The 25,284-nt window shown below is 33.9% G+C and overlaps 1 protein-coding gene across 23 annotated transcripts in view; it reads right to left on the reverse strand.

Annotated features, from left to right (window-relative positions):
• LOC113237741 (modifier of mdg4) overlaps window positions 1-25,284 on the reverse strand; it is a 563,531-nt gene that overhangs the window by 357,793 nt on the left and 180,454 nt on the right. The window contains exon 5 of one of the 23 annotated variants that reach the window (XM_026474336.1): window positions 2,742-3,007. The exons of 20 other annotated variants lie outside the window; for them this stretch is intronic. In XM_026474336.1, coding sequence (XP_026330121.1) covers window positions 2,757-3,007 — 251 coding nt within the window. In that variant the 3' untranslated portion in view covers window positions 2,742-2,756. Of the gene's footprint in view, window positions 1-2,741; window positions 3,008-11,569; window positions 11,776-16,426; window positions 16,630-25,284 lie in introns of those variants that run through there. 2 more of the 23 variants (XM_026474372.1, XM_026474373.1) reach the window with 2 other exon arrangements.

Genomic DNA, 25,284 nt, shown 5'->3' on the forward strand with positions numbered 1-25,284 from the left:
GTAAACGATCTATGTGCACAGTTATTGGGGGGCAAGAGGGTAAGGTTGCCGAGATCGAACTGGGTGTACCAACCGGGTCTGTGTACGGACCGGTCGGTTACATTATGCACGTCAATAGCGTGGTCAACATTATCAAACGGTGCCAGGTGTATATGTATGCAGATGATATGTGCCTTATATACGCATCTAAAAATGCACAAGATCTGAGTACTAATATGCAACATGATTTAGAAAATGTGACCAAGTGGGCGCATGATAACGGAATAATTATTAACATGGCTAAAACTAAATGTATGCATGTACACTCGCCTCATAATCGTGTTGCTAAATCAGTGGACCGTAGGGTTTTTAATATGGTAGGTCATTCTTATGAATGTTTACATAATGATAAACGTGGATGTAATTGTCAGAATATAGAAATGGTGAGCAATTTTAGGTACTTAGGATTAGAAATTGATCAGAATTTAAATTGGAAAACCCATATTGATCATGTTTGTACAAAGCTAAGATGCATTATTAGTAAGCTTTATCAATTAGTCAATATTTTAGATAGGCAGACGTTGCTAATGGTGTATTATGCATTGGCTGACTCGCTGATTACCTATGGTTTAAGTATTTATGGTCGTACTTATAAAACTTATATTAAAAACATCAAAAACATTCAATTAAGAATTATTAAAGTCTTGACAGATAAAAACACCAGGAAAAAATTTAAAGACGATTATGAAAAATTATTTAATGTATGTAAAATATTACCGGTAGATAAAAAAGTTGAATTTGTGATAGCCCTTGAAAATTATTACAAAAATCACGACAATTTATTAGTGTATAACAGGTACAATACAAGAAGAGTAAGAGAAAGGAAACTAAACAGATGTAAATTTAAAAACAATTATGGAAAGAGAACAGATAAATATATTATACCAACGATTTATAATAAAATAAATTGGCTGAGAGATAGAAGCAAAATTAGTAAAAAAGTATTGAAAAACAGATTAAAAAATTATTTACTAAACAATGTAGTAGTATAATTTAGGTAAATTTTTATATAATTATGCATCATGTTAAGTTGTATTGTGTAGCTTAATTTTAAGTGTAATAGATATACGAATAGGATTAATGAGCGTTGTCTTGCCAACAACCTGATGTCCAGGTTGGCAAGGTGTATAGTATAGGAACAAGCTGTATATCTATGGATAAATAAATAAATAAAATAAATAAATAAATAAATAAATACTATTGAGAGTACGCGCCATAAATGCCCGTTTCACTAACGCACGTTTACGGCGCGTATGAATTTGTGAGCGTGTGCATAGGTTTACTGGCTGTGACTGAATCTCGTTTGAACCGCGTTAACGCGCGTCATCAGCGCGTCGTCAGCGCGTACTCTGCGCGTCGCCTGCACGTATAAAATACGCCGTGCATATGTCCTTACAGCCAGTTCAGAGTCATTTCTAAAAAGCTTCTGAAATGTCCTAATCCAAATAAAAATGCTCGAAAGATGCCTTCCCCTCTCAAAGATGCACTGTTCGCGGTTCCAATACATTTGGGCAACAATCGGCGAGTACCTTTTACGGCGATTAGTAAATCCTTTCACCATGATGGCAACACAGTGTATGCCATAAATAAGAAGATCTACTTATCTCCGTATTCCACATCGACTCTTCAAATCTAGGGTCCGCGGACTAAAGCACATAAGTCAAATTCATTTGTTACTTCATAAATTTCGAACTTCATTCTAGAGGTTATTTAACTTCGAACACTAAAAATAACACAAAAAATATATAATTATCAATTAAATTTTATTTTAAGTATATTAAGAAGAAAATACGAAGAAAGAAATAGTGATGAAGAAAGTTAGAACTACATTTCTTATTTTACAACAAAATTACAAAAGTATTTATACTGAAAATTCCAATAATTACAAATTCGAACTTTTCAAAGTGAAAACAATGTGTAAAAATAAGTTAAAGTGAGAACATAAATATAGAATTATATATTAACAAATGAAGCACTTTTTTTACTTATGTGCTTTAGTCTGCCGACCCTAGAAATACTCAAAAGGTAGCAACAATCTTTGCCGTTCAGAAGGTATCTATCTATATATCTAACAGCAATCTCGACGTTAAGAGAACAAAATTACAGCATATCGAGTTCTTAGGTTTTCGCCATTAATACACACCGGAAATGAAACTTTTTTTTTCGATTTTAATCACGTATATTTGTTTTTTCAAACAAACCAACGGCTACGGACGGCCGAAACTCGCTTGGTCGGTCAAGGCAAGCGAGAGAGGAAGACTAAATCTCGCGACGCATCGTGGCTCATTAATTAGGCCGATACGGTGTGGGAGACATCGTGTCGGCATATAGTAGGGATCATACTGGATCCTAATCGAACAGACAATATGATCGAGACAATTAAGACACTTCGATGTAGACAAACAAGATAATTCAATCAAGTAGAAATTAAGCAGTATTCGATCAGTGAGTCTGGAACAATTTGTGTACACAGTCCACTTGCCATCGAGTTCAATAAAACAAGATTGAAACATTAGAAGTTTTATTGAAGGACCCAACACCACCGTTTCGAGTCTTTTACAGGTCCTATGGTCCCGCGGGACATGTAAAGGGCTTGAAACGTTGGTTTGTATGAAACAATAAATACACGCGATTTAAACCTGATATAATAATTTCATTGCAGCATATTGCACTGTTGGACATTAAACGGGTGCAACTAACTATATAGCATTTACTTTTTAATCCTTATCCTTAACATGTGAAACCTTAATATCACTTTTATCCTCTTCATCGTTACTATGATTATGTTCCGCGACCAATCTCACTAAACAATCATTGAGTGTAACTGCGGTCACTTTACAGTCATAAAGTCTTCTCTTGGAGCATCTCCAGAATACTCTGTTATCTGTTTCCTTATTCCTATGAAGTTTGTATCCATTTACAATGAGTGTTGTACGAGATCCGTGCTTGCCGGTTTTCACAAAAATAGCTGAAAATATTTGATCGTATATTAAGTTTGTCAGTTTACACAGGTTAGAAATTATTGTTATTTTCATGCAAACATATGGTTTGAATCTCTTAATATATATTTAAATTATCACAATAGCACTTCAAGTAGACTGTACCTTTATACCTTTGAATTAAATTATAATCTACAAATTAAACAAAAAATAGCTTTTTACACTATGAACTACACTAACTTGTCAGTGACAAGTGAACTAATGCGTGACGATGAATGTCACAGAATTATGAGTCATTAGTTAGTGGTTAAAATTTGTATGTTTATCACTCAAAGAAAAGGGAATAAAATAACACAAACTAATTTGGATCCAATGAAAAATTTAATGTCTGTTAAAAAACCAAAAAGACACTGATTTTTTTAGACACCTAAAAAAATAAAAATAATACAATGATTGCTTATTACAAATTCAAAAGTTCATTTTGGACGATGTGTAACTATGGCAGTACTTTGAAAGTATATTTTCAAAGTACATATATTTTGTACAATCACACAATCTTTCGACACATTTCATCTTTGGTTATGATCTATCAGTTAAGTTGTTATCATTCTTAATTTACGATTGATCAGTGGCTCATCTTTCAACAAAATCAACAAAAAGAAACTTATTATCTTGACTATAAAAGCTATAAACCCGCACGAAACTACAAAACGTTCTTATTTACCAAATATGATTTAGATTGTAATTTAGATACGCTTAAATTTAATCTACTCATCTATACGTAGCAATGCAACGAATACATTATTACTATTTTACTGTAAAATGGCACAACTATATCCAGTACTAAAAAAATCGATTTTTCATAATTCAAAACTGACCTAGAAAAAAAAATTCGGCGACGTATAGAGCAATTGGACAATACCATATTACCTACTGTTGCTGCATAATGATGCCGGGTGCTTTGCATCATATTGTAGGCAACGCAGGCACTACACTTGCTCTGCTGACCGGGGACTTACTGCTCCTCTGCGCTGTAGATGCCCCTTTGAAATCTCTTAGATGACAATCATTATTGAGGCTATCAGCGCAAAAGTAGTGAAACGCCCTTTAATTTTTTTATCCATAATATTACTATAAATAATACTTACATACACAATTATTTTATATTTGGATGCTATTTTCATGTAAAAAAAATTTAAGAACTAAATATAACACACATTTTATACATGAAAATACTATACTAATACTATATAATAATGAATAATTATGTACTTTAGTGTTATTTAAATAATATTATGGATAAAAAAATAAATGTGTGTTACACCACTTTTGAGTTGATATTGATAGCCTCATTTTTGGTTGTTATTCATGCTAGTCAATTGTTCAGTTACGTATTGAATGTAAATAAGTACCGTAAGAATGATATTTGCTACAGAACACTGTATCCGCCTTTTTCAATCATGATTGTGATTAGTATTCATACCAATGATTTGATTATCAATAGTAAAGACTATGGCTTTACAGCCTTTCTTTCTCCGCCAGCACCGCCATCTCGTCCTGCCACGCCCATGTTCAGCCTTGTGAAATCGTTGGTTCCCGCACATGAGTATACAATTACCCCGTTGGGACGGCAGAAAAACGGCAAACTTTGTCCCTAAAATTATTAAAGCAAATAAGTTAATAACGTGAAAATGCAATATTTCGCTAAGCGGATATCGACGACAAAATTCAAATGCTGTTAATTTATAAACATGGAGAATAATAATATGGAGTCTAAAGGCACCGATTTAATTACAGTATAAACTAGAACTTATCACTAGCAAAATAACAATACGTACATTTTCTAGAAAATAAATTTCTAATACATACGTCCCTCCAAAAGCTGACGAGATTATACATAGATCCTCGCCATGTTACGAAAATTTAAACAATGAATTTATTATAACAACCTTCATATTAAAAATGAATTTAAGAAACTAACAACTTAATACCTAGGCATTACAAATGATTATGTTCATCACAAATTTTCACGATCCGATCTTCTATGGTGATCGCATAGGCTTTACATCCATTCCTCTTAGAGCAACGCCATCGCACCTTGCTGCCAAATTCAGTACACTTGTTGAAGTTACGCCCGTTGAACGACAACATTTTTTGACCTCGCCTCGATGCTACGAAAGTAGCGTTTACCATATCTAGAATGTTTAATATGATTTCAATTTAAATCGCGATAGACTTAAATGCTTGAGTATCTAGAAAAAGGTAAAAAAATACAGGACTTTACGCTACAGGTAGTAGTTAAAAGAAAGTTTATTAGAACTAACAGTGGCATACTTTTTTTTATGATACCAAGTGAGTGATGAACAAGTAGTGCGCCTCGTGGTATGCGACACGCCTGTCCATAATGAGTTGCAGTGCCACTCAGAGCTTTAAGTCGCAAAGGTCTGAGGGGCAATGCCACCGCGCCCGTCACCCTGAGACAAAAGTTGACAAGTCTCATGTGCTTGTAATTTCACCATTACATTACCATACGTAAAAACATTTCTGCAAATATATCCTTCTACAAATTACTATGATCATTATTCAATTTAACAATACCATCGTGGTAAGTTGTCGTCTTGATCTCTACAGTGTTGTCTACGAAAATTATCGATAATGAAACGAAATTTTTAATAAAACCTGGTAAGGAAGAAGTTATAAAAAGGCCACAGAAGTAAAGCCTCCTGGAGAATATTGATTGCGTGACTACGTGGCATCAGATTTCAAATATATCAAAAACCAACCAATAATGTAATGTGACAACAATAAGTGTCATATTTCGTAATGAAAGTGTACTTGAAGAATAATTTCTAAACATTCTGGTGTAAAATAAAATAAAATGTATCAAACGATAATAATTACTTTTGTTATATTATTAACAATTTCAATAAATAATCAGACTGACTAAAACCACAGCACAGAATTAAAATGTTAACAGTTAGTAAAGAGAATTGTTACAATAAATCACTGACATTTTAAACGTTGGTGCCGTACATAATGCACATAACAAGGTAGTTGTCACAATAATAAAATAAAACTAATGTTTATGCGTCTAACGTACAACACATGCGTTAATAAATAAAATCGTATTTACATAAGCGTAAAATTCATTATTATTATATTAATCATACCTTCAATAACCAACCCTCATTGTACCTCTATTCTATGAAATGTCTAACACTACTAAGGACTGAATTAAATGTAGCACTTTACGAATACGAGCTTATTGTGCCCCGTGAAATAAAAGTTGCTAGAATAACTAAAGGGTGTTGTTCATCATCAACCCTTATACGCCCCACTGCTGCACGGGTCTCCTCTTAGGCAAGGATTTACGCCATTATCCGCCACGCCAGCCCAATGCAGGTTGGCAACTTCACATGTTTTCCGAAGGTTGTGAACCTTCTTCGACGTGCAGGTTTCATCACGACATTTTGCTTCACCGAAAAGCTCGTGGCAAATTTTAAATTAAATTTCGCACACAAATTTCGAGAAATTCAGAGGCCAGATTCGAACCTACTGCCTCTGCTTGAGAGGCGGTGGGTCAAAACCATTACACAACCACGGCTTAATATTAATAAGTTAGTAGGTACGTTTAGTAGTGTATACATTTTATTTACTTAATCCTCTTACGTCCAATTGAAAAATAGGTTGAAATCATATGCAATATCAACAAAGTGAGTAGCGGCCACTCGGATTGGGCTTGTTCCAGTCAACCAATGGCGTTTAAAGAGGTCAGATCATATGTTTAATACAAGGTTTTCGCAGAAAAAAAAAAGGGTCAACAACATAAGGGTCGGGCTACAATCGGGACTAGGAAGGCTTCAACTATGCATATATACATAGTACACATGTACATATAATTATCGTTTCTACTATACACTAAAGGCACGCTAACCCATTAATTGCCTGGGATTCTAGGAGGAGGTATTTGGTGACGACAAGAAGAAATTTGGTTGATGTCATATTAAACTATAAGTATCCATTACATTACTTTACTCAATAAATCACCATGCTACATAAATACATTCAAAAAGTTAGTGGTCACAGTTTAAAAATATAAAACTGGTTGCATGTTGGTTTGGTTTGTGTGTATTTGGTATTAATACATAAATAGAGTAGATCTGGGAACTTGAAAAAACAAATACCCGCTACCAGAACCTTTCAGCTTGACAGAGACCGGATTGTGATTGATCAAAGAGTAGGCTCTTGTTGGTGGAGTTATTGGCAACCATCTGTTTCCTGTTCTTTTTATATAAATGACAGTATGAGTCCACTCCACCTGATTTTAGATGGAAAGTCGATCCAAACGTGAAGGAACCTAGTGTAGATACAATTACTGCCTTCGTCACCTCCACTCCCCATGCCTACAAGATGCCTCTTCACGCCTCGATTGAAGGACATATACGACGAGACATCAACTTTTTCCCCGATCTTAATAAGTTCGTTTCGGTATTTCTCTACCTCTTTCCTTCGATATTTGACCGCTTTGAGTGGAGCTGTCCAACTTTTAAGCTTCGTGTTCCGCTTTTCCCAAAATACTTAACAATGTCCCGTTTTAACAAAACAGTATACAAGTGACATTATTTTTTTTAATGGCACGAAAACGAAAAATATGCCAGACTACACAAGATTAGTTACTTTTTTCATTTTTGATCGATAAACATTTATAGTTCTTTTTAATTTTTTAAATACTTAAACATTTCGTAGCTATCATAAATATGTGTCTTATTTTTAAAACAAGAATAAATGCATAGGCGCTTTGCGAGAAAAAAATAACGTTCACGTTAATGATGCGGCTAAGAAACTGTCTTAAAGTATTCGATTATTGTTTGTCTTTAATAATCTTTATGCATCAGTGTAACAAAAACATATATATTTTCAAAATGCCAAATAAAATATGTACTGTCAAACAATACAACACATTACCTGATCTCTAACTAGGGAAATTCCCTGTACTATGAGTACCAGAGCAACGGAATTCACTCTAGAGCACTTCCCAAAACACCCAGAGCAACCAATTTAGAAAAATTCATTTCCCAAATTAGTCCTACCAGGAATCAAACGCAGGACTTTCGCATCCAGCGCACACAATTAGGCCACCGAGGTCGTCAGACTGGCCTCAAACGGAGCCTCTTTGTACTATGAGTCCGAGTTACTAATTTGGGGGCTCTACCCAGAATAAGTCCCAGAATCCCAATAAGTTCATCTTATAAATGATTATGAAAATCATAAATCTTAATAATCAAGTCATGCACTGAGACCGCGTTTGCTTTACATCCATTTCTTCTTGAACATCGCCAGAATACTTTCTCTCCGTGTACACGTGATTTTGTGAATTGGTTACACCCAAATACGAGCATTTTGTGACCTTGCTTTGATAGCACGTACTGACCACGACGACCTGAAATATTACATTGAAGTTAGTGTCAGTTTTCTCGTCAGTTAAACGTAGAAACATTTTATCTAATAAAGAAACTACTCAATTAAGAAACCCTCCAGTAAGAAATCTGGGCATTGGATTTAATTATTCAAGTAATACTCCAGTATACAAAAATATAAAAAAAACATCGAGTTTCTCGTAATGACGAGAACGCAATAATTTGAATTTGGTTAATGGAGAATTTCCATCATCGCAACCATCAAATCGTCTCTTGCAACACTAATAATAGATGTAACTCACTATTTTTACGAAAAGGAGTTATTTACATAAAAACATAGAATGTTGGGAATGAAACCATTTTCTTGGCTCTAAATCACGTATATATATTTTTTCAAACAAATCAACATTTCGGCTCTTTATAGGTTAGCTAGAAGAAATCCCTTGGTGGGATAAGCTTGCCTTTGAACAATAACGTTTTAATTTCTTTGTTAAAATTTGTAATTTGTTTTGTTGTAGTACATAAAATGTTTATATACATACATACAGATCCCATGGTCATGGTTGACTGACATTTAAGATCAACCAGTTATGTCTAATGTTAATACAAACCACATATTCTGAACTTTAGTTGCAAAAAATGTTAATTTAACTATAGTTCACAATAGAGTGGTTAGAATAGTTCAAAATACCATGAGGCCTATAATAACGACAACCTAAGGAATATTTGTATAGTATGATTCTGAATTGAACTACGACAAAATCTTTTTTTTTTTTCATAAATAAATATTTCGTACTACACGAGACTAAGGGCGAATCCTCCATATTACAATGCCACAAAACACCAACATTTCAAAATTAGTTCGCATTTGTAATTAGTAACTTATTAAAATATTTTGTTCTATCCTATTTTTATGGCTACATTATGTACAATAAGACTACATAAATTTATTAACAATAGGCAATAGAAAAACACTAAAACAAATAAGCCTATGTCATAGATTTTATTCTCATGCCTTTACTTAACCTAAGATCACAAAATATGAGACTTAAATCTAGAATAATTAAATTACCCAAGTAATTTCATAAGTCGTCTACAAGGTTACAATAACTCGAAGATGTATAATGTACATGTATAATAAATTAAAATCTATGTACTACGTACCACAGTTGTTAATAAATATAATAGAAACATGTACTTATTTGCATAGTGATTTATCATGGTAATTTATCTATGTTCAGATAGCTTAAATAAGGTATCAAGTATGTATTACTCCTGTAAAGATGTGTAGCGTGTACAAAAACAATACCAGAAATGCTATTTCAAAACTACGTAATAAGTAATGTTAGTGTGTGTTGTAACATTGACATTGTAGTAAATATTTACTAGTTAAAAAAGGTTATTTTGTCATTAACACCTATTTTCATTTAGATAATAAGTTAATAATTATATTTTTCTATTGATTGTGAGGTTGTTATAACATTTTGTTAGTTAGAGAAAATCATGCACTTAAGAAAACTGGTCATGCGCAATCCGTTTTCTAAATAGTAAGATAAATGCAACAAGCAATGTTTGTTTACGTACAGAATTTCATTCAAAATTTCGTAACTCTGCGTTCTAATTTAAGAATCCAGTTTCGGCAAAATTGTCAATTATATCCGACTCTAATATTATGATTAGATTCGGACAAAATGTGGTTTGAATAGTTTGCACAAACAATCACCCGTGTTCTTTGGGTTTGTAATATTCAGTATATACATTTATCTAAACGGGCTTTAACATCTAGGGTTGCCTTAAGTTGATCGTGTTTCGTATCTGCGCAGCATTACAACGAATTACACTGTATAGCCTGTGCTGTGCGCACTTTGCATAATGCTATATTGTTATATTTTGCATTGAAAGTAGAGAATACGTTCTATACTTTTATTTTATTTTGCAAGCAACGCATGCTGTATTTTCTTTTTCATTTTTGCGTTGCTTCGTTAAGCCGATTTGAGGCGACCTTAATATTAAATATATTTAAACCTACGTTGACTTATTAAGCTCTACTATTAGGTGTATGGATAATTCGAAACAATATTATTAATGTCCCGTTAATGACGTGTAAATAAAAAATCCATGACTAGTACACAAACATAAACCTAAATTCCTTTTAAAACTTAAGGATGGTTATGATTCTTTCTCACTTTAATAATAATATTATCAATAGTGGTAACGAAGGAGGGACATCCACTATTCTTCTTGACACACCGCCATCGTACTTTGATGCCTTCGTTCTGATGAACTGTGAACCGATGTTTTCCCAAGTCCAGGCATCGTTTGCCGGTGTAAGTGAAGCCGAAAAATGCTGAAAGATAAATATGGTCATTGTTACTACAGCTAATCTTGGAAAATTGCAATATATATGTATTTATATACTCTACATAAACGACAGATATAAAACTATACATGAGAGGTAAATGCGAATAAACTTTGCTAGTTTTAATAAATTTATTAAAACGTCAACATACAAAGATCAAGAAATATAATATATCAAACGATAATATTCCTAATATATAATAACAATATCAACTAATATGTTAAGAACGATATTTATTAGTAAGAGGTGTAATTGTAACAATATCATAAAAATTAAAGGAATGTTAAATTATAATTTTTTTCTTTGGGATGATCTAACGAAAGTGATATTAAACAATCAATTTTGATATACTTCATTTGTAACGATCTTTACACGTGATATTTGGTTCTTCCATTAGAATCAGTTCTTTAATGTACGCTAGTCTTAAGGTGTCCTACCATGATTTGTGATTTTACAAATTTCCTCGCACAGCCGACGACCACAGATACCCACACACCGGTCGCGCCTTTTTATAATACCAATTAACCAATTACAGAAAGATAACCCATCGCTACGCACTAGTCGCGCACGCGTTGTAACGCGTCTGCATTACAACGGACTGCCACGATGCTCGTCCGTGCTATGGCGTGTGGAAATAAGTTCGTATGAGATAATCGACAAAATCACGAACCATGACAGGCCGCCTTAATACGGGTACTTTTTACGAAAATTCTTAATATATTAACGGTATTTATTAATTCACGGTATATTTTTTAACATCAACATAAGCTCTGCAAAATGTTGCTTTATATGTGATGGAACTACCTCGTCCATCCTCTTCAAAAATGCACTTAATGATTATGATCGGCAACGAGTTTGACAATAGTTTTTTCTAATGTGGTGATAAATGCCGTACAGCGCTGAGTGCGTTTCTTGACGCACACCCATCGAGTCTTCATCCCTCGTTCTCTCTCCTTGATGAATCGATGCTGTCCAGCTAATATGATTGGGTTTCCACGGCTCGATAGACCAAAATACGGAGCTGTGAGTAAAAGATTTTTTATGAATGCAAATTAACATAACAAATTTTGATATGAAAAATTAAAAACGAAAGTCAATAGTATAATTATAATATTACGATACAAACGAAATGGAGGAACATTTTGGTTAAGGACGCCAATATGTTGCAGGCTACTAAGGTTTGGAAAGTCATGCCGTACACTTTGTTGAGTTTTGGCAATGACATAATTAACACATCCTACCTCCACCAAATCCAAGTAATAAAGCAATAATTATCATGAAATAATGGCATTTATTAGTTTACTTTTAGGCCCACACAACACTTAGCGGTGAGGAGCACTCAAAGTTGCTTGCGGAATTTGTTATTGCTCAATTACACTTTTGCACTGCGTGTGTACTTAACGCGTTTGATATGGGATTTCGTCAACACGCTTGATGCTGATGCCTGCTGACGATAATCCATACCAAATAGCCCTTTAGTAAGGGCGCAGTGCTGAAGCACGTAAGCTATCGCACTTCTCTGGTGTGGTACAGTTCAGTCCACTGTGTTTTCGACTTTACAATAAAAAATAGGTCAGTTTCGACGTATAAAATATTATTTTAACAAAAAAATTTTATAAGACAATTATAAAGTTTATTTTAAATTTGAGATTATTGTCTAACAAAGTAGGTATAAGGAAAACATATAGGATAAAACTAATTATTGAATTCACAATCATATTAAAATTGTTTCGCAATTATCATTACAAAATTTTATATAACAATTGTCTACACTTTAACAATTTAAATAATGTGTTATAACTTTAATTGATTTAATGTATATAAAAAATACGTTTAATTGCACAAAATTAAAATTTTTTTGAAAAGTGCAGGAAAAATCATAGAACATTTTAACAGAAGTTACAATTTTATAATTATTAATACAAAGATCGAACACTCAGAAAAGTTCCTTCGATCCGGCCGGATTCGAACCGACGCGACGTCTTCTAGCATACCATGCCAAACGCTATACCAACTAAGCCACGGAACGAACCAGCGGACCTCACGAATTTTTCTATGTGCTTTTTGTCGTGTCTTTGTATTTGGTTTTTCAACGACTTTTTAGTCGTAGCGCTATCTATGAGAAATCTATGTAAGTTTTATCAATGAAAAAAAAAAATGGTTTAGATAATAAATAACATTTATTGTAGTTAAGTTTGTTGAATGTCAGGATGTTTCACCACCATGATATTCTATTATTTTTTGTGAAATTACTCGACTTAGATTATTATATTATTACTTAATTAATTAATTATGAATTGTTTTTAAGTTGAAGCTGAGTGAGGAAATAGATTTTTCACAGATGGCGCTGAGGAAAAAAGTCGTTAAAAGCAAAAATAAAGATCATTAATAATAGTACGTAGACAAAATTCGTAGGGTATACTGGTTTGCTAGTCTTCTAGAGTAGCGTAGCGTTGGTTCGAATCCAACAGGATCGAAGGATTTTTTGCAAATGTTCGACCTTGTATTAATAATTATAATAACATTCAATTAGTCAAAATATGCATTAGCATTTATTATTAAATAACCATGCTATTAGTACACGTCTGCCATGTTGAGAAGCTCATGTATTCCTTTGCTATATTGTAGAGGAGAACGGGAATCCCTTTCACTGCTCCACAGGATATTTTTAATTGCGAAATCAGGCAAAATACACAGTGTGTTCGTTCATAGTATCCGTTCCATAAACGTCGTCGTTTATATTTTGAGTCATTTGCGTTCCGTACACTTTACTACTCTCGTACTAGTGTTCAAAAATTTTAACAGTATCCATGTTTTTAGCAAAGCCCATTCAATTTTATTCGAAAACGTTTCTTACCTGAATCTTACACTAAAAAAACATCACTTCATTTCAAAGAAACGCAACGGAAATTTCATACTTTAACTTTTATAAGCAAAGTAGTTTTAGAGACCATTGGTGTTACCAAGTCCGTTTCTGTATTGGACAATGTTATCATTGTTAGGTCAGAAAACATAAACTAATCTATTTTTTCTGTACATTTAATGATTATGTTGCGGAACATATCGTTCAATCCTATTATAATGAAGTCTCACAGACGCAGTACAGCCCACTGAAGATCTCTTTATGCAATGCCACCAGGACTTCGGCCCATACGCCGATGTCCTCTTGAACCTGTAACCGCTTACCATCACGACAGGGTTTCCTCTCTGTGACGTCACTATTTTCACTGAAACATTGATTTTGGTTAGCAGGGGATTTCAAATATCTTTACTTAAAATATTTGGGAAATTATAATTATATTGGACATGTATTGAAATGGTATATTTTTTACTATACGTGTACAGACAGATCTTTGAAGTGGAACCTACTCATGACTATACATAAATTGTTGTATACACATAGAGAAGATCATAAAATCAAAGTGAGCTTATAAAAACTTTTAGCAGGCTCGTTGTCATAAAGGGCATAATTAAAATTCTTGAGACTGCGTATAGCATAGTTTCCCAAAGTGGTCCACAGTGAGCGCTGAAGAGGCCTAGGGGAGCGATAACAATTGAGAAATCACCTCGGAAACAATTGACGTACGTTGATACTGTCCAGGGGCAGCCACATTTGAAAAAAAAAAAAGGTGAATGTGTCAATATGAAAAATACGAGTTTTCAATTATTATTTGTGGTGCAGGGCGTTAATTTTTTTTGCCTTTTGGGAAACTATGGTCTATAGGCTCGCGGAAATGTAAGCACTTTAGTGTCTTGCACCAGATACAAACAATTGGTAAGTGAATATTCTATTTTCATATTATTATAATAGATATGAAATCGACATGCGCAAACGTAAACACAGATGTTTAATTTCGCTTCAGTTGCTACCACACACCGATTGCCAATATCCAAACAGGCCTTGTTTGGATATAGGTTCGCGTTATTCGCAACTGCTGTGAGTCGCAAAATCAGAGTGGGTACGCGTTATTTGCAGTGCTGTTCACACCTAAGCGGATCTCGACAACCGAAAGAATATGCATATTTATAAGTAGAGTACGTAAAAGTAAATAATATTAAATTTGGAATCTGAAGCACGAAGGCGAATTCACTTATTACTGTAAAAATATTGGACCTAAATCGTGTTGAGGTTCCGCCAATTCAAAACAAACACATGTGTTTTTAAACTATTATTATCATTTATGAAAAATTCCTTAAATCTATCATTGATTTATGTACTTAAAAGTAAATAATGGTAAATTGGTAATTTCAAAAAGGTTTTGAGTTTGCCTCATTTAGTCATTACCTCACCTCGAAATTAAGTTTACTGCTCTATTATCGTGGTAAAATCCCACGGTTTCAAAACTAGTACGAAAATACAGTTTATATTTAATGAGATTCTTATGATACCAAGTGACGGGACGAACAAGTCGCGCGACTGCTAGTAAGCGACATGCCTGTCCATAACAGTTGCAGTGCCGCTCAAAGCTTTAAATCGCAAAGATCTGAAGGGCACCGCCACTGCGCCCTTCACCCTGAGACATAAGTTGGCAAATCGCATGTGCTGTAACTTCACCAATATTATAATAATAAAAAATATATTATCGATTTCTTAGATTTTTGCAATTGCTACACATTAGTAACGAAATATTTTTTCCGGGTCTAAATTGCGGATATACACAAATAAATAAAATTACAATCATTAATTGCAGAGATTACTTATTTTCTTCAGTTTAATTACAAGTAGTAAAATATGACAAGTATGGTAACTCCGTACAAACGTAGCAGCGCCGCTTTTATGTGTAACGCACACTTTCGCATAAGTTTGCGATGCACTTGTGTTGCATAACACTGGTCATCTCAACGCACCTTTCATTGTTATGCGAATGTGTGCGTCCGTAAAACGGCGGTAGCACACACATACAAGCCGCACTGTTACTTTGTACGAAATTACCATACTTCTAATATTTCTTTATGGTTCAAACCTTTACCAGACCACAGAGAACCAGATTTCCACCCCTAACAATCTCTTGTTTGAAATGATATTAATATTTTGAAATATGCTGCTGGAAAGCATAAAAAAACAAGATTAAAAAAAACAGTAAGATAAATAAGTAATATAAGATTCGCTAACATAAATATAAAAAGATTGAAATAACATTGTTGCAGAATTTCGGACTTAAAGCCTGACGTCAAAAAAATACTACGTGGAGACATATTTTCCTTGGCCTGATCAGGGGTTATCGAAAAAAATATATTTCAAATTATTTTTTAAATTTTTTTTTTTATGAAATTATTTTAGAATTAGTGTTAGCATTGTCATTGCCATTTTAGTTGTCAAGTTAACATTGACAGGTGAAAATCGTTCTACTTTTCTTTTATTTAGTACCATGAGGTTCTGGTACACTTATATTTATCTACAATGACGTAAACAGTGATGTTAGTACCATTAACTTTCAAAATAACGATTACATCAAAATAACTGATCCGTAATTTTCTGTTTTATATTGACTACAGTACGAAGAAGCTAAAAATTTAGAAATAAGAAAGACGAATCGCTGTCGGTTCTAAAATGGCATTGATTTTTCACTATAATGCTCATTTTGCAAGAAAAATAATGGGGTGTTCTTATGTGCTGAGGATACAATGAATACAAGTTTAGTCGAACATGTTGGAAATTATAGTGTAAGCAGATTACGTAAAAAGTTCTAATGCGTATGCGTCCCATAAACTTTGATAAGTTCCCCGTCAAAAGTCACAGCTGAGGCGCGGCATTGTAAAGATGCACGTTTCCTGCATGTCCACCATATCTTGAGCCCTGTGCTTCGGTTCCTTGTATAGCGATAACCACGATGTAGTACGTAGAATTGGCCTCTCTCATCTTGCTGGACGTAGGCTAAAGAGGAAATATACATATATTAATGCAGAGTAGTATAGTAACGCAGAGTTACATTTTAAAAAGAATGTACATCCTTAAATGCATTTTTGTTGTGAAGCAATTTGATAGACTTGTGCTTCCGCCACCATCGTCAAAAATAATAGGTAAATTTTAGCCGTTGTCGCGTAATCAAAATAAAGGCTACATATACCAAAAAAATCCGACCACAAATGTATGTATCAGCAGGTGATTTCACTCTTGGTAACGAACAACATAAGGAAAAAATACTTTGGTATCGCAAAAAAAGAAAAATATTCTTCCCAATACAAAATGTGTGAGGTATTTTATGCAAATATATATATTTTTTGTTGAACCTATTTTTATTTTGTAGTATATACTATTAAGGCTGTAATGTTGTTAATGCACCAAACTTTAAGGGATTTGTATACCTCAATATCGTCAACTCTAACTACACTTCACACAGTGACTATTCTGTCTTTCATAAGAAATGAAATCAGTAACTGTTCCATACATTTTGGTTATGAAAAAATTGAAAGGAACAACTGATTTATTCCAATACCAATGTGGTCTCCATAATAAAAAAATGTTTATTTTGGGTACATCCATATATTTAAAGTTTAGAGTAGGTAAATATCAAATTCTAAAGACGCATTTGTCATCCAAATCAAAGTAAAAATATATAAATCGTATAGCAATACATATTTATTAACGAAGTCCTTTTATATGCCATTATTCTAATTGGATTTTTTTTACTTACGTAGCAATAAATAATAAATTCTTCAATGAAATCTACGCATATACACAATTATTTGCACTAAACTCATTTCATAAGATTATACACACCAAAATATACACATATATATATATATATAAATAGGTATATATGATAACGGCGACGATTTACGCGAACGCAAAATAAACTTTATTTATGTCCAGTGCGTCGGTCTATTTCGCTATTAAATATTATTGGAAAAAGAAGTACACCAACGGTAATCTTAGTGGCACCGCCCCGACTGGCCCTAATCATTTACTGCGTCCAGCAATACCAACAACATTATTATACGCGTCACGGCTTCATTACTCCTCAAAGTCTGTGAATATCGTGGAGTATATACTTGTGAAAACCAATACTACCTTGATGTTGGGGTTCCGCCACAATGTGAATTTTAATTCATTTGTGGTGATAGTACCAACCCAACATCTATCAACCTTCATGAAGGAGTTTTGGCCGAAGGGTGGTTATGTACAGACGTTTCCAAAACCGGCTACCAGTCACCCATGTTGCGTCACACGGTGCAGACAATACGTGTCAATAATTAGTAATTAGTGTTTTGTTATATTGTTATGTATGTTAGTCTACAAGGAATGAATTATGTGTCTTTGAAACCTGAATATAAATAAATAAATAAAAATTAGGCGACGCCCAGAGAGTTCGTCATAATTATACACGTATGTATTTGTACTACGAACAAATTTTACTAATTTATGTCAAAATATGAGAGCTATTAACTAAAATTAAATATTCTATCTCTTTCTTACTTATAAAGGGAAAGACATGCGCTGTATTTAATATAAGATTAATTTGCGTTCGCGCGAGACGACAGTAATGTTCTCTCAGATATATGACAATATTGCCGTGACTTCTCATCAATTAGGATTGCAATTCCAACCAGTACCGGTAACACGACAGGACGCGACTTGCACAAGAAGATAGTAATATGTCGCGCTTATTTGTCGCTTCTCGCACAAGTCGCGCCCTGTCGAGCGTATTAGTATCTATACATTTTAATATACAACCTAAGCTTGAAATTGACCACACGAACGCTTGATTAATTTACACTATGCTAAAATAAATAATAGTAATTCTACTGTGACTTATATACATAAATAACATAATCTCATTACAGAGTATTAAAAAAACCGACTAGATTAGAAGTGGAAGTTGAAGAAAATACAAGCTTAACTAGGACCACAACTGAGGTGCCCGCTTTCAAATAAAAACGAATCATCAAAATAGGTTCGCAGTTCGAGTTATCGCGTAACATACAATACAAAAAAGAAATACAGTCGAATTGCGAACCTTCTTTTTTCTTACGATACCAATTGATGGGACGAACAAGTCGTGCGCCTGATGGCAAATGACACGCCTGTCCATAACAGTTGCAGTACCACTCAGAGCTTTAAATCGCAAAGAGGTGCACTGCCTCTGCGTGCATCACCCTGAGACGTAAATTGAAAAGTCCCATGTGCCTGTAATTTCACCAGCACCACCTCCTCCTTTTTTTGAAGTCGGTTAATTATTAACGTCAAGTGCTTGCAGTGGCCTCTTGGCTCCATATATAGCCCTAAGTACCCACGCAGAAGTTAATTATCATATAGAAATTCATTCATAAACCTTATCATGTGTATGGATGCCGGTAAGCTTGGTTAATACTCCATTACACGTGACAGCTGCCGCTCTACATCTCTTGCTTTCTCGACTCGAACAAATCCACCACACTTTGTATTCCGTCGCCTGGTTCCTTCTGTAGCGGTAACCGCCGTGGAACAGGTATGTCTTGCCGTTCGCTCCTGTGATCAGACCAGCTGGAAAAGAATATACATCACAGTTGAAAACATATGTGTCGCAGCGAAAAGACGCGTCTTCTCTACGTAGAGAGCCTTTAGATTGATATACACTTGTTACATTTTTTTGAATTATCTATTTTTCTAAAAGTGTATGCTATTCTCATGTCACGGAATAGCAAGTTTGAAGCAATTTTGATGGGAAATATATACTTAATATTATTTAAAACAATTATTTAATTGTCGCCGGATTAGGAAATAAACTTATTTGAATGCAATATTTGGAAATATCATACCTCAATTAAATGTTAATAAAATTATATATATAAGCAATTAATTTTCCTATATTTGTTTTCTTACTAATAAACTAATACCGATGACAGAGTTGAAATAATTAAAATAAGACATTTTTGTCGTTATGTACAATGTAAGACATACGACCTTTTTTCACAGGATTTCTGCTTCAAATTGTATAAAAAAATCCTTCAACATTCTTTTTTTAAATATCACCGTCATACTTACAAGTAATGTACAAACTTTGCACTCTTGGCTATTTGCAAACATGTATCTTTTATCATATATTTGCATACCAATTGAAAATAACGAGTACCTGTAACAGAAAAAATCTTTAATTTATATACTAATACATAATATGTGCATAATAGAAATACATACGTACCTGTTATAATTTAAGATAATTAAGTCACAGTTAAATAGAGAAGAATAGTAAGTGATGTGGTCATCGAAATTAAAATAAAGAAACGTAATTAGTATGAAAAAGGAATTTTAATTTGAAATTTGTAAATTTAAACCATGTGGCGTATAAAAATCAGTGTTAATCCAGTTCAAAACAATCTTAATACGTTGAATAACATGAACTTAAACACTAAAAGCACAAGTCGTTAAAAACCAAAAACAAAGATCTGCAACAAGCACATCGAAAAATTCGTAAGGTCCGCTAGTTCGTCCCGTAGCTTAGTTGGCATAGATTATAGCACGGTTTGCTGGAAGACGCTGGTTCGTATTCAGCCGGATCGAAGGAATTTTTTCTTAGTGTTCGATCTTTGTGTTAATAACAATAGGAAACTAGTGTAGTAACTTCACAAAAGTAGTTGAATATCATCGTGGTCAAAATCATAACATTCAATAAAAAATACTTAAACACATTGTATGTAAAAATAGTTAACAATTATAAAAACCTGTGCCTCTGTCAAGAGTTTACAGTTACACACACATCAAAACTGTCTAGTTAACAAGCACGTTTTTTATGGTGATACTGAAAATTCATAATTCATTTATTTATTGCAATGATGTGGTTGACGTGGTGTAGATTAAAAAAAATTCAGTACCTAGACATGAACCCCGGCAGGGTACCGCAACATAATAAACATTCAAATTAATTAAATATTCTAAACTAAAAATCTAATATAAAATTCAATAAACAAAATCAAACTAAAATTAAACATTGAAATGAATTGAAATTAAAATTAATTCACTTTCCATAATCATATCCATTATTAATTACATTTTGTGTATTCGTATTATTATTATTCAGGTTGTTTAATAATTCTTTTTAACAACAATGGATTTTTTTTTTGGTCCATTCCATTTACAAATCCAAATTAACTAAAACAAAATACACCGGTGTTAAAAAAATTAAAAAAACCTGATTTTCAATGGCAAAAACATGCTTGATCCCTAGACGCTTTTGATGTGTGTAGTTGTCACTAGATTTAACGTAAATAATTACACAATTTCTTTTTTTTTTTTTTTCGCAAAAGGAAGTGACGCAACTGTCATTGTAAATTCATAGCAGAGGTACAGGTATATATTGTAACATTATGAAGGTGAAAATCATTACATATTTACTTGGTTCCCTATATCATTGCATTTTCGTTGGATTGCATTGCTATTACAATTCTCATCTATTCATACACTTATTATAATAAAGCCACATGTGATTGTACGTTACAATTACGTAGAAGTCATAAAATTAATACGAAATACATGAAAACACATTGTATACGTAGGGCACTCAATAAGTTTTGAGATGCTCGAAATTTCAAAATGGAACGCACCCGTATTATATGCTTTAAAAAGCAAATTTATTTAAAATAGATCACCAAAAGCATCGTAGCTAAATTTAAAAAAAATGACATTGTTACTTATGATATTTTAACTACAACGCTTCCCGCGCTTTTTCTTTGCAATAATGGATCTTAACCGTGAACATTTGCGTGCTATGATCTCCTATGATTTTAAATGTGGTTTAACTGAACAATTGAGTTTGGAACGTTTGCAGTCAGCATTAGAGGACTCTGCTCCTTCTCGTGCAACAGATTTTAGGTGGTATAAGGAATTCAAAAGAGGCAAAACTAACCTTGAAGATGACCTAAGAGGCAGACGCCCGAAAATAGCATTTACTGCAGAAAATGTGTGGACATCTGAAAAGTTGGTGCGAGAAGACCCACGAATCACGTACACGAACATTGAGAAGATCCTAGGCATTAGTTCGGGGAGTGTCAATACTATCCTGCATCAACATCTTGGAGTGAGGAAGCTTTGTTGTCGATGGATCCCACGATTGCTCTCAGGTACTGAAAAACAGGCTCGAGTGGATTGGTGCCGAGAAATACTTATACGTTTCGAAAACGGGACATCGAGACGTGTTTCAGAAATCGTTACTGGTGGTGAAACATGGATCTATCAATGTGATCCAGAAAGCAAGAAGCAGTCGTCAGTGTGGGTCTTCGCAGAGGGACAATTACCGACAAAGTTGCAAAGACCTCGAAACGTCGGCAAAAAAAATGTAGCTAGTTTTTTTTTTCTCGGAGCGGACATTTGTCGACGTCAATGTTAGAAAATAGTAGGTCTGTACATTCAGAATGGTACACAACAGTAGCATTGCCAAAAGTTTTCCAAGCTGTGCGGGAGAGGAGACCAAAGACCGGGCTTCGGGGAATCATGCTGCATCACGATAACGCCTCTTCACATACGTCTCTCAGAACAAAGGCGTTTATTGAGAAATCTGGTATAGAAACCTTAAATCACCCGCCGTACAGCCTTGACTTGGCTCCCTGCGATTCCTTTTTGTTCCCAACAGTGAAGGAAAAAATGAAAGGAAAATTTTTTTGAGTGTCGAAAAAGCAGTGGCTGCCTACGAAATGGCAATTTCAATGCTGACGGATCAAGACTGGCAAAAGTGTTTTCAGAGTTGGTTTAGACGAATGAAACTTTGAGTAGATAATAATGGAGAGTATTTTGAAAAAATGTAAAAAAATTATATTAATTTGTTTGATATTTTTTCTTTATCTCAAAACTTATTGAGTGAACTACGTATTATACACATTTTATTACTTTCCTATTTAAGCATAAAAGTGTTATCGACTTTTTTTTTCAAGTGTGCATATTTACGAGTACTACATTACAATGGCGATGGGTTGATATATGAAGAAGGTAAAGTGATGTCGAAGGCATGCAACAAACGCTGCAATGCTACATTTTCCGTACAAAGTTGGGAAATAAAGACTAAAATAAATATTTGCTGGCTGCGGTGTTTAGTAACGATAACAAAGTTTTTATTGCCATGGACTACAAAACGATTTTCACTAACAAAGTTTAATAATTATGGAACTAGTGTTAAGTAGAATTTTGCAGTAGAGCTCCTTGTGAAAGAGTTGAATCATGGAAGTACTGCCACCTTACTAATTTTTACCGCCAAGCAATAATGTGAGCATTACCGCGTTCCGGTTTTGAAGAGTGCTGGTGGAATTACAAGCACATGTGACTTATTAACTTATGTCTCAGGGTGACGGGTGCAGTGGCAGTGCCTCTCAGATCTGCGTGGATAAGTTCAAAGTGGCCATGGACATAACAAAGCACTGAAAACAACTGCTATGGACAGGCGTGTCGCTTACCACGACTTGTTCGTCCCGTCACTTGGTACTGTAGAGTAGGCTGTATGAATTGTATTAGAACTATCTGCAGAATAAATATAGGTTTGTATTTAGAATTATACAAAAATAAAAGAGCATTGTAGTGAAAAAGAAAATCGCGGTTGTTCTGGAAAAAGCTTCGAATTGAATGCACGTAGTAAATAGGAAATTAAACTATTTTTCCGGATTTAAATCGCGTATATTTGTTTTTTCAAACAAACCCTTGATTTGTTTGAAAAAACAAATATACGTTAATAGTTTCATTTCCTATGTGTAACAATCGCGAAAACCTAAGAACTCGATATGCACGTAGTAAAGTTTTATGTATGATTATTTTCCCCGTTTCTCATTGAAAAGTGCCTCTCGCTACGCTAACCCACGGCTACGACCCTTACAGTACCATAGAAAAGTACAAATTACGGTTTAGAACAAAAGTGTTAAACTTCTATCGCCTTGCTGGGACCTCAAAAGTTGTAGAATTACATCTATTTGCTAACTTTTATTGAAATATGTTACCGGAAAGTGCGCGAAACCGCATCCCGGAGTGGAATATTTTCATCAAATTTAAATGAGACCAGTACTGAAGTACCCTCTTTCCAACAAAAAAAGAATCATCAAAATCATCTGTTCACAAATGCCGGAGTAATCGCGTAGTATACATACAAAAAAAATATAGTCAAATTGAGTACCTCCTCCTTTTTTTGAAGTCGGTTCAAAATGAAAACTAGTTCGGAGCATGGAGTTATTAGAGACGTTAAAGTGCAGCGCCGCCCGAATCGATCTTCTTATCACTATAAAACTATCTTCACTTTGTGATTCCATAACAACAAAAACCTTTTTTGGAAACTAAACGCCTCTGTCCACTCTAAGTAAATAAATTATTTTTCTGGGAAAAAAATCATTGCTATATAAAAAGCTAAATTTTGTATCCACCCAATATTCAGAAATAAATGAACCAAAAGTGTAACCAAACCAATATTCAGAAATAAATTAACCAAAATCTATGGCAATACGGCGGGCATTGTAATATTTACCCGTCGTCAATGTTACATTAATCGATGGCGTTAAACGATGATATTCGATTTTGTATACATAAGATACAAAAACGCTATTTACATTTTAGTTACATATATAACTATCTTTGTCTATATCTAAAACGATGTACATTTCAGATTTTCCTCGTTGATTAAATATATGCAATTTTCAATGGAACTCTCCATTTCACATAAATATATGTGACTTCTATCCTAACCTATTAGAATGATTTTTCTATATCAAAGTAAGCTAGCAAAGATAACTATGTGTATTAATAACAAATGATATAGGAAGCATTTTGAATTTACAAATCGCCCGTTTGCCAGAACAACGTGTTATCTATATATCTCAATATTCTAAAGATAACAGATTGTTCTGGAAAACTGGCGAAATTATGATTGAAAGTGACAGTTGTTATTCTTGTTATAATAGGTACTCACTATTCGGCATAGTAATAAAAAAATAATAGTTCGATTTCCGTGGCGTACCACTTCCACCACAAATGAAAAAAGCGGTCCTGCTCGATACGGCACGTATTGTTCGCCGGATCCTGACCCTGAGTCCTTGACCCCGGCCGACAATGCCATTGACAGGGAATATTTAGGACATTCCATAGGACTCCCATTTAAAAATTGATAATTAATATTTAGGACATAGGAGAGGCGAGAATCTAAAATAGATAATAACGTGCCAGACAACCACACCAATTGCAGATCTCAAACTAAGGAATTAGTTGTACTACGAACATAAGAGCAATAGAATTTACTCAGAGACACTATACAGAACACTCTGAACCAATTTAAAAGAGCTAATATCTCAAATTGGACCTATCGGGAATCGGACCTAGCACCTCCTCATCCAGCGCCCACAGAGTAAACCGTTGGGTTATCGATGTCGTTAAAATAAAAAAGTATCATCAACAAAGGATGTCACGGTGAGTTCACTTTTATGGAATGTAAATGAATGAGCTAGTAGCAAATGTTCAAAATATTTCCAAAAGTTATCGTCCTTTGTCGTCGACATCTCAACAATTATATTAAAATATTTCTGCATCAAAACGCAACATTACAAAAATGCGTTTCATATCATTCAACTACACAACATACAAGGAAAGTAT

This window comes from Hyposmocoma kahamanoa, unplaced genomic scaffold, assembly GCF_003589595.1.
Source record: "Hyposmocoma kahamanoa isolate Upper Pololo Valley unplaced genomic scaffold, ASM358959v1 94, whole genome shotgun sequence".
Lineage (NCBI taxonomy): Eukaryota > Metazoa > Arthropoda > Insecta > Lepidoptera > Cosmopterigidae > Hyposmocoma > Hyposmocoma kahamanoa.